The 18713-nt window shown below is 38.0% G+C and overlaps 1 protein-coding gene across 1 annotated transcript in view; it reads left to right on the top strand.

Annotated features, from left to right (window-relative positions):
* Positions 1-17451, top strand: part of RUNX2 (RUNX family transcription factor 2) — a 163815-nt gene extending 146364 nt beyond the window's left edge. The window contains 1 exon segment of the mRNA XM_031968415.1: positions 12781-17451. Coding sequence (XP_031824275.1) covers positions 12781-13259 — 479 coding nt within the window. The 3' untranslated portion in view covers positions 13260-17451.
* Positions 17452-18713: the final 1262 nt, after the last annotated feature.

Below are 18713 nucleotides of genomic sequence, written 5' to 3'. Positions count from 1 at the left end.
ACTGAAGCTTACTTGGATCTGATATTCTGCTAATTTGTGTTGATTTGAACCCAAGATATCTGACTCTGTGTCCAATAGCTCATGTATATAGAAACTCAAAGGATGAAATCATCATCTAGAGGGAGAAGGGTGTTTCAGAGGCCTCCTGATCTCATTTTACAGATGGAAGGACTAAGTCCAGGGAAGTTAAGAATTTGCCAAGGATACACAGCTAATAAATGTCAGAAGTGGGGTTAGAACCCCAGATTCCTTTTCCTTGGGGAATATGTTCACCAGTAGGTAGCAGAAAATGAGGCACAATATTGGGAAATGGCCAGACTGAAAATCAGGGTGACAGACAAACACAGGAACTAGACATTAAAACAGGGTGCTGGAATTGAGTCCAGGAGCGATGCTAAGGTACCATTATGCACCACCAGCAAGAAAGTCTTAATGGTGAAATATCTTCAGGCTCTGCCAGAGAAGCCTCCTTTATACTCATGGCTGGGACAGGAGCCAAGCTTAGGGCCTTGAGACCTAGTAGCTAAAGGGGGATATACTTGGCTGTAGAGGGAAAGAAGATAAAGAAAAAGAAACGAACTTGACATTGAAGCAGATTTAGTTCTAGCTAACCTCTTTGTTTTACATTCTAGATTAATTGGATTGAGTCAAGCTGATTTTATTGGAATGACCTTGAGGAACCTGAATAAAATCATTTGCTCCCAAGGTCTCCCTGGAATTTGGAAGGCTTCTTGAGCAATCTAGGTGGCTTTGCAGTAGCTCCTAAATAGCACCAGAATTCCTTGACTACATTGGGGTACTGGGCCCCTTGTCACGCAGCTTGGGGAATGGGCAGAATATGGGGTATGGAATGCAGGAATGTAGATCCAGTTACAGTGGGATCTCCTTTTCTATGAGCCTCCCTAATGGATCTGCCTTATTCTAGACCAGGATATTTTATTATAATTGAATTATTCCCAAACAAAAGAGTATTATTATTCCCACATAAGGAAGCCAGAATGTGTATGTGTATATGTGTGTATTTGTGTGTGTGTATGACCAATACTCATCTAGTATTGTCACCTTATTTACTAGCTGTGTGTCATTTAACCATTTTTGCCTCAGTTTCCTCATCTATAAAATTAATTAGAAGAGGAAATGGCAAACCATTCCAGTATCTTTGCCATGGAATCACAGAGTCATACATAACTGAAATGTCTGAAGAACAAAACAAAAATGCACATTTGTTATGAAAGTTTTGTTTTTCATTTCTTTTTTCCCAAGGGAGAAAAGAAAAGGAGGAAAAAATTAAATGTTTGTTAATTTGAAAAAAATTTTAAATGTATTCCAAGGCAATGTTGAATTTTTTTTATTATATATTACCTTAAATTTCCCTTCCTACTTTAACAAGACATCTTTTTGGAGTTAAGAAGTTTTGACTCTTTGGAGGCCATGGATACAGTAGCTTTCTTTCATAGAAGGGCTGAATTTTATATCAATACAGAGGATGACTTAAAATGACCTGGTTCTGATTCTCTTCCAATTTCTTCACTGGCTTTTTTATCCAGTTCTTTTAATCATGTCTGACTCTTTATGGCCACATTTGGCGTTTTCTTGACAGATATTTTGAAATGGTTTGCCATTTCCTTCTCCTCATTTACTAGATGAAGACGCTGAGGCAAACAGGAGTAAGGGACTTGCCTTGGGGTCACATAGTTAATCAGTGTCTGTGGCTAGATTTGAATTCATGAAGATGAATCTTTCCAAATCTATGTCATCCATCTGCCCATACATTGGTTTCACTAGTTCACACTGGATCAATGGAAACCCACTGAAACATTTCTTATTAGCCAAATGATTTTATTTCCTCTTTAGAATTCTCTCATGGGATTAATACATATTATTCAAAAGGTGAGACAGATTGAGGAATACAGTCTTACTCTTGATGAATCAGAAAATTAATGGCAAAGTCAGGATCAGAACTACAATTAAATGCCCAAGATCACAATATAGCCTACTAAACCCTATTATGTTATAGTGAAAAATTCTGATTAGGAGACAGAAAATTTGAATTCTAGTCTCTGCTGTGCTCTTAACAGTTATTTGACTTGACCTTAACCAGACCTCTTAAATTCTGAGTACTTCACTTTCTTCTGCAGTACTAAATCTATAATGCTATGATCTATAACTTGGGAAGAAAAATATCCCATTAGTCTACCTTATGTTATTCTGTGAATTAAATGAAATGTATTTGAAAGTGAATCGAAACTATTATGTGCAATCTGGGCATGAGATATTGTCTCTCATTGTTTTTATTAGCAACTCTTTGCTCTAGCAGGATTAAATAGGTTATAAGCATTAAGTGGTTGGAAATCTCTGACCTGCTGTGTGATCTTAGGTAAGTCACTTCCCTGGACTGTAGGCATCTTTATCATTAAATAAAAAGGACTGGACTAATTAATTCCCAGAGTTCTTCCAGACTTAATATTCTATGGTCCTGTGACTCAGAGTTGTGTTGATTAAGCAATGCTTGATTCTTAATTAATTCTTGTTGTTTGGTCCTGCCCTGTGATTTTATTGGTATAAAGAACTCCCAGTGAAGAAACTCCTTGTATCCACGAGGATCAGCAACTCAGTTCTGAGAGTATAGTCATAGAGAGTTGTCAGGGAAATGAATGGTTAAGTGTTTTGCCCAAAGTAGGACACTTTCTTTCTAAGCAATGACCAATCGTATTTCCCTTTTCCCTTCCTTTCCACCCCCATCATCTCTACATCCCTATAAGTCAAGACAATTCTGCACGTGGTGTTCAGGTTAAGTCTTGTCCTTTGAAAACTACTGTTGGAACCACGTCCATGCACACCTTCTTATCAGCCAGACTTTGTTGTGCCATCTCTAGTATCTCCACCAGCTCATAAATTTCAGCATTTAATACAGGCCCCGTTTACAACCAGCATAGGCCGCAGGAAAATCTCAGGCTGTCTTGTCTGAATTCAGCCCTCTTTGAGAGATTTACTCTAGCAACAATTTATCATTAAGTCACAATTTTGAAAACAATCTTAATGGACCGCACATGTTATCAAATTAGAGTCAGGTCTCTATCTTCCAGTTCCCTTAGTCTACTTTTTGCTTCCTGTCATCTTTTTTTTTTCTTTCTACTAAGACTTCAGAAAGAGTTAATTATGCATTGTAGGCAGATGCTGTGACAGGAAGGCCTCCTCCTGATTTATGATAAGATTACTGATATTAAAGCTGCTATTTTTAGAAAAGACTCATTTACTTCTGTCTGTCTGTCTGTCTTTGTTTTTCTGTCTGTCTCTATTTCTTGGTATCTCTCTTTGTCTCTCTTTTTCTGTCTGTCTTTAATGTTCTGTGTTTTGGTAGCCATAAGTCATTAGTGGTTTTTAATTTTTCTGAAACATAAATAAGGTCTGAAAGGGTAGATTTGTCTCTCCCCCCTTTTTCTTTCTTTTTCTTTTCCTTTCCTTTTTTCCCTTTCTTTCTTTCTTTTTTTTCCTTTCGTTTGGCTAATCTGAGGAACGCAACCACATCTGAAGCCACTTGGCTCATTATGAATTTCATGGAAACTGATTCCCTGAAAGTGCTTCCATATGTGCGTTCCCAATATATCTGATCCTTTCTGAACGGGAGGACAAACTTGTGCATGGACTGGAAATGACTTCAGGATGTGACAGAGCAGTCATATGACTGCAGTGGCACCGTGTGTGGCCTCCCCTGAAAGACACGGTGTCCTGGGTGCTGGCTTCCGTCCTACAATGGATCTGGTTTCAAAGACTATCAACCCTTCCCAGCTTTTTTAAAGTTCTTAATCAAGGATCAGAGAGGGTTACTCATTTTTTCTTCTGCCACCCCCCTCCCTGTCTTTCTTTCTCTACACCCCACTTACCCAACTGATCCTATCCCTCCCATTTTCTCCTCAAAAAGGAAATATACTATTCCAACAGGATCCTCAGAAAAAGTTTGGGTGGGTTTAAGGAAAGGTTGAAGTTACTGAAAATTGCCAAGGTTTTTTTTTTTTCCTTTCCCCTAGTCTAGCATACTTTCTTAACTGTAGGATCAGATGGTCTTTCAGAATTTGCGAGTAAGCAGTGGAAAAGTACAATTCATGACGGCACTGGAAACAAATATTTATACTGGATAGTTGAGGCAGATTTTTTTTCTCTTTTGAAAAAAAATTGCAGGGTCTGTTAATCCAAGTTTTCATTACTTTTGTTTGCTTTAGTAATTGGTTCAAAACTGTGCTTTTGGTGGTCCCTCTTTTTTGTTAAGGATATCTTCAGGTGTAGCTCAGGATAACCAAACTTTGACACTTAATAGCTGTGTGACATTGGCCAAATCATTTAACCTCTTTGAGCTTTAATTTCCTTGTCAATGGATCAGTGATCAAAGATTTATTAAGTACTGGTTCTCTGCCAGTAGCCATGCTAAGAGCTAAATTTTCATTTGCTTAAAGAAGTCTTTCCTTAATCATAGTACATTCCCTATGAGATTATTTTCATTTTCATCTTTGTCTGTTTGTACATTGCTGTTTGCATATCATTTCTTCTAATAAATGTGAAACTTCTTGAGAACAAGGACTGGGTTTTTCTAACCTTTCTTTATATTCTCACAATTTAGCACAGTGCCTGGCACTTAATAATAAATACTCGTTGACTTGATTGGAGTTACAAAGACAAATGGTAAAGTCTTTGCCCTCAAGGAGTTATATTCTGTTGAGGAAAACAATATATGTAAATATAAGCATATTTAGCATATATACAGATGAAATACAAGGCAATTTGAATAGGGAGTTATTGGGGGGAATCAGGGAAGGTTTTTGCTATAAAATGAAAATAAGTGAGATACCAACTTTATTAAATTGTTATGAGCCTCAAATGAGGCAATGTGTGACAAGTGCTTTGCAAACTTTAAAATGTCAAATAAACGTTATTTTTGTTATTAATGTTATCTCTTATATTTCTTGAGATGTATGCTATGAGATGGCTTAGAATTAAATGTCATAAAAGATCCTAATTCATTGATACCAGAAATGTTAGGTGTAGCATGTTAGAGGAGGAAGATAACCTAATTCAAATAAGCTCCTTGTGGGTAAGAATTGCCTCATGTTTGTACTTGTACCCTCGTCCCTAGAAAATGGTCTGGTATCTAATGGGCACTTAATAAATGTTGATTAGTTTACCTTCTTGGTATTGTAATCTTTTTAGTGATAGGAAGAATAGGAAAAATTAGTGAAAAGACCAATCTATACCATGCTTAGTCTCATCCTATATCTTGACTCATGTCTATTATCCTTGTCTATAACATTTTCCCTTTTTTGCTGGATAAAGGGAACATACAACATGAGCAGAATTTCCATGATGCATTTGTACATTGTCTTTGTGATAGATGGTGTAGAGACTTCCCTTACTTAAGTGAGGGGCTCCTGGTGTCTAAGAATGGCAAATTTGGTTGGATTGGTGGAAAGGGAATGTGCCAGAAGTACTTTGTTCAGGTCTCCTTTCTTGACAGAAGTGTTTGTTACCTTTCTTTGGTTTGTGAAATTGGGGTTTCCCTCCAGACTGGTAGAAGAAAGGAATGCTTTGGTTTTAAGTGGTCGAAGGATATGAATAAAAATTATATCACATTTATTAGCACCATATTTCACCAAGGACTTTCCTCATGACATTTGAATGGAAGGATTTTTCTATCTTTTCTTAATGTACTTTTGTAAACTGGACTTTTGAGTAACCAACAGAATAGAGTAACCAACAGCTGTTTAGTAGCCCTTACTAAGAATTTTGCAACATTTATACTAGTATCTGCTTCATTGCAATGCCCCAGAAACTAGAGTCAGTGTTAGATGGGGTGAAGGAAAAAGGACTGAATTAGCAGTCAAAAGTTGTATTTTGTTAGCTCTTCTAGTCACTAGTCCTGTGATCTTGGGCAAGCACTTCCTCTTATCTGGGCCTCACCTGTAATACAAAGGAGATTGGAACAGATAATGTCTAATATTCTTCACATCTTTCCAAAATTCGGTGGTGGTTCTGTGAAAAGCTGTGAGGTAGAGACTGGTGTATTAGGTGAAGAAAAGGGAGCCAGATTATTGTAGAAATAATGAAGTCAATACCCAGGGGCAACAAATTCCTAACTAAAACACAAGGTTAATTAGCAATATCACATTATCAAAATTAAAGGACACTCCTTCTCTGTTAACCACAGGTTGATTATTTGAGGGAAGGGTATATTAAATTTTATAGAGAAATTTGTGATATTTTTTGGGAAGTGATCAAACAAAATATATTAGCAAATGTTTAAAAACCTCCAATACTGTTGGAGGTACAAAGGATCAGTACTTTTTCATCAGATGAAAAGTTTTGAGTATGTCTCATGGCAAATGATGTTTCAATAGTGTCAATACTCTAATAAAGATAATGCCTGAACCTATGATTTCAACTGGCACAGGGAATTCTTGGATAAAGAAATGCCTTCCACTAATACAGGTTGGTACCTTCTCTGCAACTTAGAGAGGTGCTTAAATCTCTAAGAAGTTAAGTGACTTGCCCATAGTCACACAGCCTTGATGAGTCAGAAGCAGCATTTGAACCCAGGTCTCTCTGGCTTCAGTGCCTGATTCTTTTTGTGTAATAACACATTGCCTCTGGAAGTACCATGAAGAAGTCAATATAAAGTGTTCAGGCTTCATTTAGTTTAGTTCATCCATTAACTCCTGCCACTTAAAAGATCCCAATAAAGTTTTAAAGTTAGCACCTCATGGAGGTAAAGGATGCAGCAATTTCTGTAACTTATCAGGAAAGGAGGGGTTTTCAGGGGGGTCTTGGTTTTCCTCCTCAATAAAATATATGTGTGTATGTACATATATACATGTATACATGTATACATATATACATTGTATCCCATTGATTAGGGATTGAGGAGAATAAAGTGTGTGTATGTACATATATACATGTATATACATATACATTATATCTCATTGATTGGGGGTTGAGAAGGAGAATGATAAAGTGTTAGTGACTGAGAAGTGGTCATATAAACACTAAACTGACTTCCCCATTCCTGCCACTCACTGGAAACCAACAGTATTTTCATTCTAGAGTTCTCCTTTCCTTTTTCCACTCAACAAGACTTTTTTTATTGAGAGCCTCTTAATGTGGCTAACCCTGTTCCAGGTCTCCATAGAAAAGGCAAAAAAGTACAAAACACAATCCTACCCCTGATTATATATCTGTTTAGGTCATATCTGTAATAAAAAAAAAAACTGGTGAATTCAAAAGTGGTTGTCATAGGCAGCAAATAATGTTGGAGCTCAGAGATTCTCCATCATTACTTACCTTGAATTTTCTTTACTGTCTCCCACTGTACTACCTCATAACTGCTGCTTCTGATGGATTAAAATAAAATAGGGGAAAAAAACAAAATCCAAAACATTTATCATGCCCTAACTCTATGCCAAGCACGAGAATAATACAAATAGAAAAAAACAAAATAGTCTTTGCTCACAGTCTAATGAAGGACACAACATTAAAACAACTATTTACACACAAGGGATATATGCAATAAATTGGAGGGATATTCTCAGAGGGAAAGCACCAAGATTGAGGAGGACTCAGAAAAGCATCTCTTTGCTAGAGCCTATGACAACTTGGGAATAATAGGCTTCTGTGAAGTCAGCTATCCTTAGAAAATGTCAGACCCTCCTAAGCAACTTACCTAGCCCTGGCAGACCAGAGTTAGCTCATTATTAGCATACAAGGTGACTTGAGAGAATTTAATGAGCTCCCAAAAGTGTCCAACTTATGATTGGTGCATCTCTTAGGCACTGGAAAAGTTCAAGTCAATTCTATTTAGGTAAACAGTAGCTTCATAAGGCAACAGATTAAAAAAAAGCATAACCATCCAGGAAGAGAATAGAACAAATTATACCATTTGAACACAAAACCCCACCAATTCTTTTTAACTGACATCAACTGTCCTTTGTATACTAGCTAAACGCCCTTTGTAACTAACATCAACTGTTCTTTGTAATATTGCCAACTAGCCTTTGAAATGAAATACGTCTTCTATGGTATCCCCAAACACCTGAACCCTCCCGTTTTCCAGAAAGGCTTTGCTGCTGGTTGTGTATGAAGGAAAGCCTGGCTTTCCTCAGTGATGGAGGAAGCTACTTGTATGGGATGCTTTTGCTACTTTGAAGGTATCCCCAGGGACCTTATACAATGCTTACACGCCTAATCATAGTCTTATTATGATGAAAGCAAACTTTAAAATATACTTCTTCAGGTGGAAGAGTGAGGAATTTCTCTCAACTGATGCAAATAAGTACCTCATCTTCAAAGTCTTAAAAAAGTGCCTAGGGCACCAAGAAGTCAGCAAAGCACTAATTGAGCTCTTACTGTATGCCTAGCATTGCTCTAAGCATGGAGAATACAAAGAAAGGCAAAAATAAAACAGTCCTGTTCTTTAGTAAATAGATAGGTTTATACAAGATAGAAGCAGCAGAAGGAAAGGCATTCTGAAAGTGGAAGGTCCTAGCAGTTGTAGTAATTTAGTCAGTGTACATCAGAAGCAGTTCATAAAGCCAGATCTTCCTGACTCCAGGCCTTCCTCCCGTTACACCAAAGGAATCTCCCAGGATGAGTTCTTATTAGTTATTGTTATGAATTATGACTTGTTGGATACGCAGCATGCTCCAAGTCTGCTTCCTTGGTTTAGGAAGCCATAAAGAGGGGGGCATTGGTGACATAGCACTCACCAGGACCCCCAGAGTCTTCTTCTTAGGGGCTTTTGTTAAATAAGTGGAAAACATTCTTTCACTTTAGCTGATGTGATGGTAAATTAAATTTCTAGCAACTGGTGACTTAAAAAAAAATCCCCAAAAACCAAAACCAACAACAAAACAACTCTAAAGGTTTAGGGACATGAGGAAAGACTGAATGAGTCAAGATATAGTAGCCTAGTAGCCCAAAAAAGGGGGGGGGGGACTAAAGTCTGGGAGTTCAGATGAAAAACACAGTGATTTGGAAGTACAGAGACAGACGTATTCAATAAAGGAAAATGTAATTAAAGTATCTGCTTCTGTGGTAATTATCATAAATAAACGGAAGGCTCAGAAAGCCTTTGCATTTTTGTTTTAAAGCATACTGTGCACCTCAAGGGTTGGATTTTTCCCCTGCAACAGATTATTTTAAATGATCTCAGGTTGCACTTTGGAAAGTTGTTAAAACTTCCTTACACAGAAGACATATGCAGAAGTTTAGGAAACATTTCTTTGGTAACGTACCAATAAGTTAAAATGACTAAGCAAATTCCAGCAAATTGCATTGTTTGTAAGTTATAAAATTATCCCATAATCCTTTTAAAGTCCACATCAAGTTGCTGTGCCCAGAAGGAGTTAATCCTCGGGACATTACAGTCTGTAATAACTGGAAGTGATTGGCCAAAGTGCCGTAAACCTGGCGGAAATTTGTTGCATTGTTTTCCATAAACCACAACCAGAGCTCATTAATTGAAAAATGAATGTCAACTGGCATTAGCTGGCATCCATAAAGCAGAAGGCATAGTGACCCTGGCATGTGATGGGCTGTAAAAAAAAATCAGCAAAATAGTAACAGGTAAAAGAAGTGGGGGAGGAAAAGAGGGGGGGGAAATGTGAATTCAAAACCATCTTGGAACTTACTGGCAAAGTCCCAAGTATGGAGCTTTAATGAGGCTTCTGCATCAAAATAAATGAAACCACATGGAATTTTAATTATTACTACAGTATTTTAAATACAAACACAAGAGGAGTATTCTCTGCTTTAAACAGTCTATCTTGTGTGAACTCTGTGGCCCAGTGGGGAAGACATTGACATTATGAATGTGACTTCATTCTGCTTTAAATTGCTAAATGTTGTTCAGGCTTCTCTTATGTGATCTAAGCATTGAACTTGATGTACGCAGAAGGAGTTTGTCTAAAACTCTAGGCTGAGCCAGCTACAAGTTCAGTTCACCTACATACTTTGAGAGGAAAATGTTTTGGCTTAAGAGCAACTGTGGTTTGCCTTCATTGCCTGCGTTGTGCAACTTTAAACATAAGCGTGGGGGTAAAGGTTTGGGGGGGGAGGCAGCATGAACAAAATCCTCTTCAGTTCTTCTATACTCCCATCTGCCTTTGGGCATCAGCTAATACTTCTTGAGCAAGTCACCCCAAGAACATTCACTACTTTCCTTCCAGCTTTTACCTCCCTTTTTCATAGTGCTGTATGTCAAAGCAAGGGGCACTTGTAGGGCCAGCAGAGAGAAAGACTCTGGAGTCGGCTCAGGGGGATTTAGCGGAGCCAGAACTGATTTGTCATCCTGAAGGCATTTGCTTCTGGTTGCAGAAGCTGCCCGCCATTTTTTATCCTTGGCCTGTGGGCCTGTACTTTTGCTTAGAGTGGATAGCGAAGGTGGGAAAGTGTGGGCTCCTCTCACTGTGACCAATTCTCTTTTCCTCCTTTTGCTCTTGGAACTCTCATGCTTTTCACTTCTGCCTGTGGCCTTCTATGTCTCAACCAATATGGAAAGGCAGGCTGCCCAGTTAATTAATTAATTGGTTCTGCTTGCTCATCTACTTGATTTGGTTAATGTGAGAAAAAGGCAGGTTAGCAGTCTGTTCTTTAGGTGGTTATGCTTTATAAGTCTAGATTTAAGTTATAGAGCATGGGGCCTCCATTATGTGATAGAACCCAGTCCTCTTCTTTAAACAGTCCAATCCAACAAATGTTTGTTAAGCATCTCCTGTGTGAAAGCATACTTAGGGTACAAAAACCAGACAGTCCCTGGCTTCAGTGAGTTTTTGTTATTCCATCATGTCCAGCTCTCATTGGACCCATTTGACATTTTCGTGGCACAGATATTGGAGTGGTTGCCAATTTTTTCTCCATTTCATTTTATAGATGAGGAACTGAGGCACACAGCTAGTAAGTGTCTGAGGCCTTACTTCTTAATTTCAGGCCTGGTACTTTATCCACTACTTCAACTAGCTGCCCGTACATGATCTTAAAGCAGTATTCTGTAAGCACTCTGATCCTCATAATAAGAAATTCTCAGGCTATGCTAGGATAGTGAAATATAAATATGTAAAATATATAATAATAATAAGTATAAAAAGGTCAATTCCTTTAAAAATTAAGAAAGACCTTTTCAGGTCCCTAAAACTGATAGAGCATGCAGACATAAGGCTAAATAAAAAGTTGGAGGCACAATCCTTTAGTTTATTAAAGAATTTGTGACTTAAGAGGGCTTATGTCAGTTTTTTTAAATTTGGAGGACTAGAGTTAATGAGTACAAGTAAGAACAAGCATACATTTCTAAAGATTATCACTTGGGATTTTTAGTGTCATTTTTAACAAATTCAGAAGGTTAATTTTTTTTAATGAAATGGCCTAAAACTCCGTCAGGAGCCAGTTGCTGCTTTTTGAATAGAAGCTTTCGAAGTCAAAGGACATTAAATTTTAGAGAGAAAATTGTGCCTTCAGATTATGGGCACAAACATAATCCAGATCACCAGTTAACATGAAGTGAGGCCATTTCTGCAGAATGGGAATTGTCTCTTAGATGAGAGGTGTAAGTTGGATTTTTTGATTCTCCCTCCTACACCTGTTACAGCACAGAAACCATTGTTACAGCTACTACAAGTCAGGCCTACTCTTAGAGACCGAAGGCCTGAAATTCAGTGAGATAAAAGACACTCAACTCCTTACCCTCCAAATTGATCTCTCCTATTTATTATGGAAAGTTCTTGGTGGAAGTTCTGAGAAGGATCCCTTAGACACCCCCATTAGATGTTTCTCTAGAATGACAGAATATGAGAGTCAGTAAGAATCATAGATATTTAAATTCAGTCCCCTCATTTTCAGGTGAGGGGATTAATAACAAATAGCAATCATACAAAAATAATAACAATCATAATAGCGGACATTTATGTGATGCTTTAAAATTTTCAAAGCACTTTACATACATCATCTCATTTGATCCTTATGAAACCCCCCGCTTTAAAGATGAAGAAACTGAGTTAGGGAGGTTAAGTGAATTACCTGTGATAACCCAGGATAGTAAATGTCTGAGGCAAGATTTCAGCCCAGGTCTTTTCTGACTCTTACCACTGCACTATGCCATGATAACTAAAGGAGTCTTTGGAGATCTAGTACAACTTTTATTTAACATTACATTTACTTTAAAATGAGAAGAATAACTTTAAAAAAAACCCACAGTGTCAACTAAGTGTCAACTATCAAATGTCAACTACCAAGTGTCAACTAAGGATGACAGGATCGTATTGGGAAATTTCATTTCAGCCTGGTTCAGCTTAGAGGCCCTGTTCTCATGTTTTCTTTAATAACAAAATGACAAATGTTGGACTTATTCACATTCATTTCTGTACTATATGCAGGAAATGATGGGCTTTTTGTTAGCAAACATTTAACTGTTTCTGGAGTGCAATGAAACTCTGAATTGCAACCAGAAAGAGGAAGGTGAAGAAAGCCCAGAATACAGTGTTGGAGTTTGTCCCTGTAACATGGCTTATGGATTTTTGTGGTTGTTCTAAAAGTACTTTGGGCTTCTTTGGGAGATGAACAGAGCTGATTGATAAATGCTGTAAGACTGAAAAATGACCTTTCCTTTTGAAGATGTATTTGTGAATCATGATTCCTTTTGGGGAAACTATCGTTATATCGTTTTTTTTTTTTCTTAAAAAAAATTTAAAAAATTATTTTAATTGATATTTACAGATTTTTTCCCCCATCTTTTGTTACAATTTTTAGGTGCTTCAGAACTGGGCCCTTTTTCAGACCCCAGGCAGTTCACAAGTATTTCATCCCTCACTGAGAGCCGCTTCTCCAACCCACGAATGCACTATCCAGCCACCTTCACTTACACACCGCCCGTCACCTCAGGCATGTCCCTCGGTATGTCAGCAACCACTCACTACCACACCTACTTGCCACCACCCTACCCTGGCTCCTCCCAAAACCAAAGTGGACCATTCCAGACCAGCAGCACTCCATATCTCTACTATGGCACTTCATCAGGATCATACCAGTTCCCCATGGTGCCAGGGGGAGACCGCTCTCCCTCCAGAATGCTTCCGCCTTGCACCACCACCTCGAATGGCAGCACGCTATTAAACCCCAACTTACCCAACCAGAATGATGGCGTTGACGCTGATGGGAGCCACAGCAGTTCTCCAACTGTTTTGAATTCTAGTGGCAGAATGGATGAATCTGTTTGGCGGCCTTATTGAAATTCCTCCGGCAGTGGCCCAAGCACCCGCGAGCCCCCCAGCCCCAACAAAACAAAAAACAAACAAAAAAAAACAAACCAAAATACCAAAACCAAACATATAGATATACATACATACACACACATGTATGTGGTGACACACAAACACTTGCACACGTGTGTTCACACGTGTGCCATACATGTACTGTGCCCGCACAGTAATGCGACCTATGCCGTGTATATGTGTCTATACACATACCGGGGCATATGTGTAGATGCATAATATAAACACAAATGACATGTATGTGTGTGTATGTATATATGCGATCTACAAAGTGCCTGTTTTTTTCAGCGTTTTCACTCGCTGAGTCGTGTTGTTTATAACGGTTACAAGGCTACATGATCCTGGGAGGAAAAAGGCCGAGCAGTAGCCTCCGTAGTTGAGTTTCAGATTATGTGAATCCTAGCACATTCTTTGCTTTTGAAACAGCTACCCTTGTGTTCTTTCTATTTAAAAATGTACTTTTGCATACCCACCAACAAACCAAGAAGGCGGCGGTTGGGTTTTTTGGGTTGCTGTTGCTTGGACCGTCACGAATCACCTGTTCTTGTGCCAATTCTGAGAGGTGGACTCCAGGTATTAGGAGGAAAAAGGGCGATACAGCCCCCTCTGTGTGCTTGAAGCTTCACAAACCTTCCGTATACGGCGAAGGCCGCGTGAGGTATTGGACCAGTGGATCCGGCCAGTGCATTTTCCAAACCGACTTACAAAGTTGGTGTAGATGCACATAAACGAAATAGATAGAATGAGAGCTTCCATTCAACTCTAGACTGTTCCTAATAAATATTGCAAACTTCTCTTTAACTTGCTGCAGATAAATAATTGAATTTTTTGGGTTCATATTTTTTTTCCTACATCAAAAAAAAAATTACTCTTCGTGGTACCAGTTGGAATAGGTAATCTTATTGGGGTTTTTTTTTTTTTGGCCTTTTTCTAGTTAACCAAAAAGAACCCCCATACCTGCAATCAAATCCTTTCCATTTTTTTTATGCAAAAAAAAATGAAAATGGCAATATCTTCTTATAGCCATAAGGGTATAGATAGTATTTGTGTTTCATTGTGTGTTGTTATTTGTTTTCTTTTTTTTTTTAAATTATGAATATGTGTAAAATCTGAGGTTTCTTGCTGACGTGGATGGTCATATAACTTTAAAGAAATATTTATAATTATTTAATAACATTTGGACCCTTTAAACATTTCTTAGTGTATTGCTATGTTGACTTCGGTCTCTAAAAGTGCTTTTTATTAAATAACAAAATTTCTTCAGTGGGCTATAGCCATACCTGAAACATTGCTAAGCAATTTCAGTTTGTCCAGGCATAATGTGATTTTTAAAATGCTTTCATCCCCAAGTATTTTGGATGTAGCATATTTTTGTGATGTATGAAGGAAGTGTTGTGTTTAATTCAATTAGATCTTTGGTTACCTTCAACACAGTTTGCCTTTTTAAGCAATAAAGATTAGGGAGTGAAAAAACAACCTTTTAGCTTTATCACTTATGTCGCCCTTCATCAGCATGAAATGCTGGAGTGATGTGGTTTCTTAACTTCTTTCAACTGGAAATGATTCTTGTCACATTAAAGAGACAAGCACAAGTAAATCATTGAACTGCAGGGAAAAAAAATGTTCTGTGGTTTCAGAGTTTAGCAAAACTCCAATCTCCAAGCTTCATACTGAAGATGCAAGTCACCTTAAAGCCACATGTGTGGATAAAGGCCTCTATCAGGATACACCACAGTCCAGGGAAGCCAAATTGCACCTGGGTTTCTTAATCAATCAGCTTTACCAATCCTGAAATCGGGGGGAGACCCAGTCTGCTCTGCCCAGAGCCCCTCTGGCCACCTGCCACCGCATTTACATTTAAAGGAGTGGATCTCGGCCATCTTTTGTCCTAAGTGGGAAAGTTGCCTGCTTACAAGTCTCAGCAGGTAGTTGGCCTGAGAGGGAACACAGCATGTTAGGACCTGCTGTCTTTGAAACTGTAGTTCTTCATATAAAGAGTAAATCAAGGTGTTTAGGGGCGACACTGGAGAGGAATTCAGGCTGTACCTGCCCTGTGGGATGCACTTTTACCACCCCTACAGTCAAAAAGCCTTCAGTCTTTACAATAATGTGAGGTCACGTCATATAATGACATCAGGTCTATTCTTAGCCAAAACTGCAGGATATGTTTAATATTATTACCAGAGAGAGACCCAAATTTAGATTTTGAACCCGCCCCTTCCCCCAACAAAACATGTCCCAAAAAATCCCTTTCTCCCCCAGTATTGTCCCCAGCCTCCAGAAACATTCATGTTCTCCCATATAGGGCAGAAACTCGTTTGTGGGCTTCTGATTCCTACCTAAGCTGAGTGGCGATGGGGCCTGTGGGTGATGGTTACATTATGCTCCTATCATTCAGCCTAGCTCCTAAAGAAAATGGAGGGGGGGAAATCTTTTGCCTTCTAAAGGTTGTATAACAAGTATGCTTAGATGTATAAGCTACTTTCCTATTTCTTAAGTTTTCCTTTAAAGATGGAAGCTGTAATTGATACTATTTATTGTTGGTTTGTGGCAGCTTGAAGCACGCCACTGCCCATTATTTGTAAGTGTAAAGTATGTGTGTTGGTTTCAGCAGCACTTAAAAAAGCCAGTGTCTGGTTACACATTTCAATGTTAATTAATCGAGAGGAAAATGTTACTGCCAGTGCCAGCTGTAGCCTATTTAATTAAAAAAAAAAAAAAGGTACTATATTTGTACGTTATTTTTTATGCAGAAAAGGGCTTTTTAAAGATTACTGTACACATATTAAGTGATTTTTTTAGGGATGCTTTTGTGTTGAAATGTTGTTATAGTGGCTGCAGGCAGCAACCCAGAAACACTTTAAAAAGATTTTTTTTCCTTTGGTAAAATTCAAGCACTTCATTTCTTTTTTTTTTTCTTTTTGTTTTTTAGAGGGGGGAGGAGAATAATTCCCACTTCTTAGACCATAGTCTGCCTTTTTTTTTAAGCCTCTTTTCCCTGCTTTAGTGCGTATGCATTTTTTTTTTTTTTTTGACAGGACCATGAATTTGCATTGGGTGATCAGTACTTGATTTTCATTTTCAAAGAAAGGGGGGAAAAGATTTCCTATCTGTTTAATCTTCTGAAACCAAGTATCATTCCGATAGAACAGGCTTGAAGGAGATGTGTTTTCCTCAGGGCTAAACCAGCACGGTCCTTATAGGCAGCAGAAATGTTGGCAGAGTTTATAGAGTGACCAACAAAGCTTAGCCCTCATCAATCTCCGGATGTCCTGTTGTCTCACAAATCTAACCTATGTCACAGATCCAAAACAGGTGCCACAATTCTTCTCATAAACTGACAGAATGTCATATAACTAGTCCCTGTAGACTTCCAACAGACCAACTATTATTTGCTCTTTAGTTGTCTGCATCAGGCCAGCACCCTTTAAAACTTCTGTGCAGAGAAACGTAAGCTGTTAGAGACCCCGCAAAAGTGAGGAGAAGTGATGGATGCGCTGGTTCACAAGAGTTCATTCCCATCTCGATTATTAAGGCCCGTTCCAGAATCTAGGTTAACTCGACTGACCACAAAACATTCTCAAAAGCAATAATTACACCGACAACATTCAAGAAAACTGTCAACAAAAAGACCAGTCTTCTGAACCTTGAATTTGTTATTTTTAAATATAATTCACTTCGTTTTAACATTTTTCTTTGTGAGAATTTTTAGATATTTGTTTACTTCATGTTTACAGATAACTGTTTGCTTGTTAGTGCAGTATGTTTAATTATATCAGCCAAAACCATACTTTACAGTAATTTTTTTTAGGTATTATGAATGAAATTCCATTTTTTGGATATGCTTTACCATTCTTGGTTGCTGATGGAACAAAAATATTTGTAGCATTATGTGTAAATACATGCTTTTTTATTTTTATTTTTTTTCCCCAATTGCTATTGCGCTTTCCGTGCACATATTGTACAAATTCTGCTTTGTGCCACAGATCACGATTGTGGATGAGTTTACTTTTAACTTCAAAGGGACTATTTGTATTGTATGTTGCAATTGTAAATTGAATTGTTTGGCATTTTTCTCATGATTGTAATATTAATTTGATGTTTGGATTTAATTTTCAATAAAATGGCTTTTTTTGTTTTGTTTTGTTAAGTGTTGTGTTTCAGACTTTTCTCTTGACTCCCTCTTCTAGTCTTTTTCAAGTATTTACCTCTACTTCTGCCTACACCTGACTGAATTATTTTCACATGGCCTTACGACATACCGGGGCTCAAAGGAGAGTGCAAATCCTGAATGACCACTGAGAGAAGGAATTTGGGAAGGAGTTCTCTTCCTATCTGGCTCTGTGCCTACAGACAGATGGGAGAAGAAACTACCCATGAGTTTCATTTCCCTTTCATCTACTAGGAGAGATTGTTGTGGTATAAGTGGGGTGAGCACTGAATTTAGAATCAGAAGACTTGGGTTTGAATTCTGCCTGTTTCTTACTACTTGGCTGATCTTTGGATCTCCCTTTCCTCATCTGTTTAAAAAAAAAAAAAAAGAAGGGATAGTATGAGATGATTTATAAGGATCCTTCCAGTTCTAACTCCCATGAACTTTAGCTTCTAACTGTGGATAGAGCTACTTAAGGGTTTTTACTGTTCAGCCATTTTCCACTTTAAATCCCTTTCAGGGTTTTCTTGACAAGGATGATGGAGCAGTTTGCCATTTCCTTCTCCAGATCATTTTACAGGATGAGGAAACTGAGGCAAACAGGATTGAGTTGTTCAGTATCATACATGTCTATGGCCAAATCTGAATTCAAGAAGTTATCTTCCTGACTTCAAGCCCCGCACTCTGCTGTATCAACCAGCTACCTGTTGAATTAGTGCCAAATATAGGAGACATCCTTAATCTTTTTTTATTATTTAATTTTTAAATTTTTTTCATCTTTAGTCTATCAAAGTTTTCATATCATCAAGTCAGCTGCTTACACCAAGTCAAATGAATCTGGGGAACTATTGGAATCTTGGTGTTTCTTTCTGATCCCTTTTCCCTATATCTTTTTTTTTAATCCATTGAAAAATGAAGATCAATCAGAATTCAAGAAATGAAATAGAGTTTGGTCGGCAAGTCCCACCTCACAAAGTTTCTCCTGGTGATTATACTCCTTGAGTTTGGATCTCCTGAGATCTTAATCTCCAAGGAATCAATAGATTACAGGGGATCCCTGAACTTGCATGAAAGAAAAAAAATCTTTATTTTGGTTAAGTTCTGATATTTAGCATTTCCTTCTAATATTTAAAAACTTTATTCTGAGAAGGGGTCTTTAGGTTTCACCAGTCTGCTGAAGGCTCCATGACACACAAAAGGTTGAGTCCCTGTCCTGTTGTGAGCATCCTCTTTGAAGTACTCAGCTAGGCCCACCTGTG

Source organism: Sarcophilus harrisii, chromosome 4, assembly GCF_902635505.1.
Source record: "Sarcophilus harrisii chromosome 4, mSarHar1.11, whole genome shotgun sequence".
In the NCBI taxonomy this organism is placed as follows: Eukaryota; Metazoa; Chordata; class Mammalia; order Dasyuromorphia; family Dasyuridae; genus Sarcophilus; species Sarcophilus harrisii.
The sequence above is the reverse complement of the archived record's forward strand: the minus strand, read 5'-3'. Positions and strand labels throughout refer to the sequence as shown.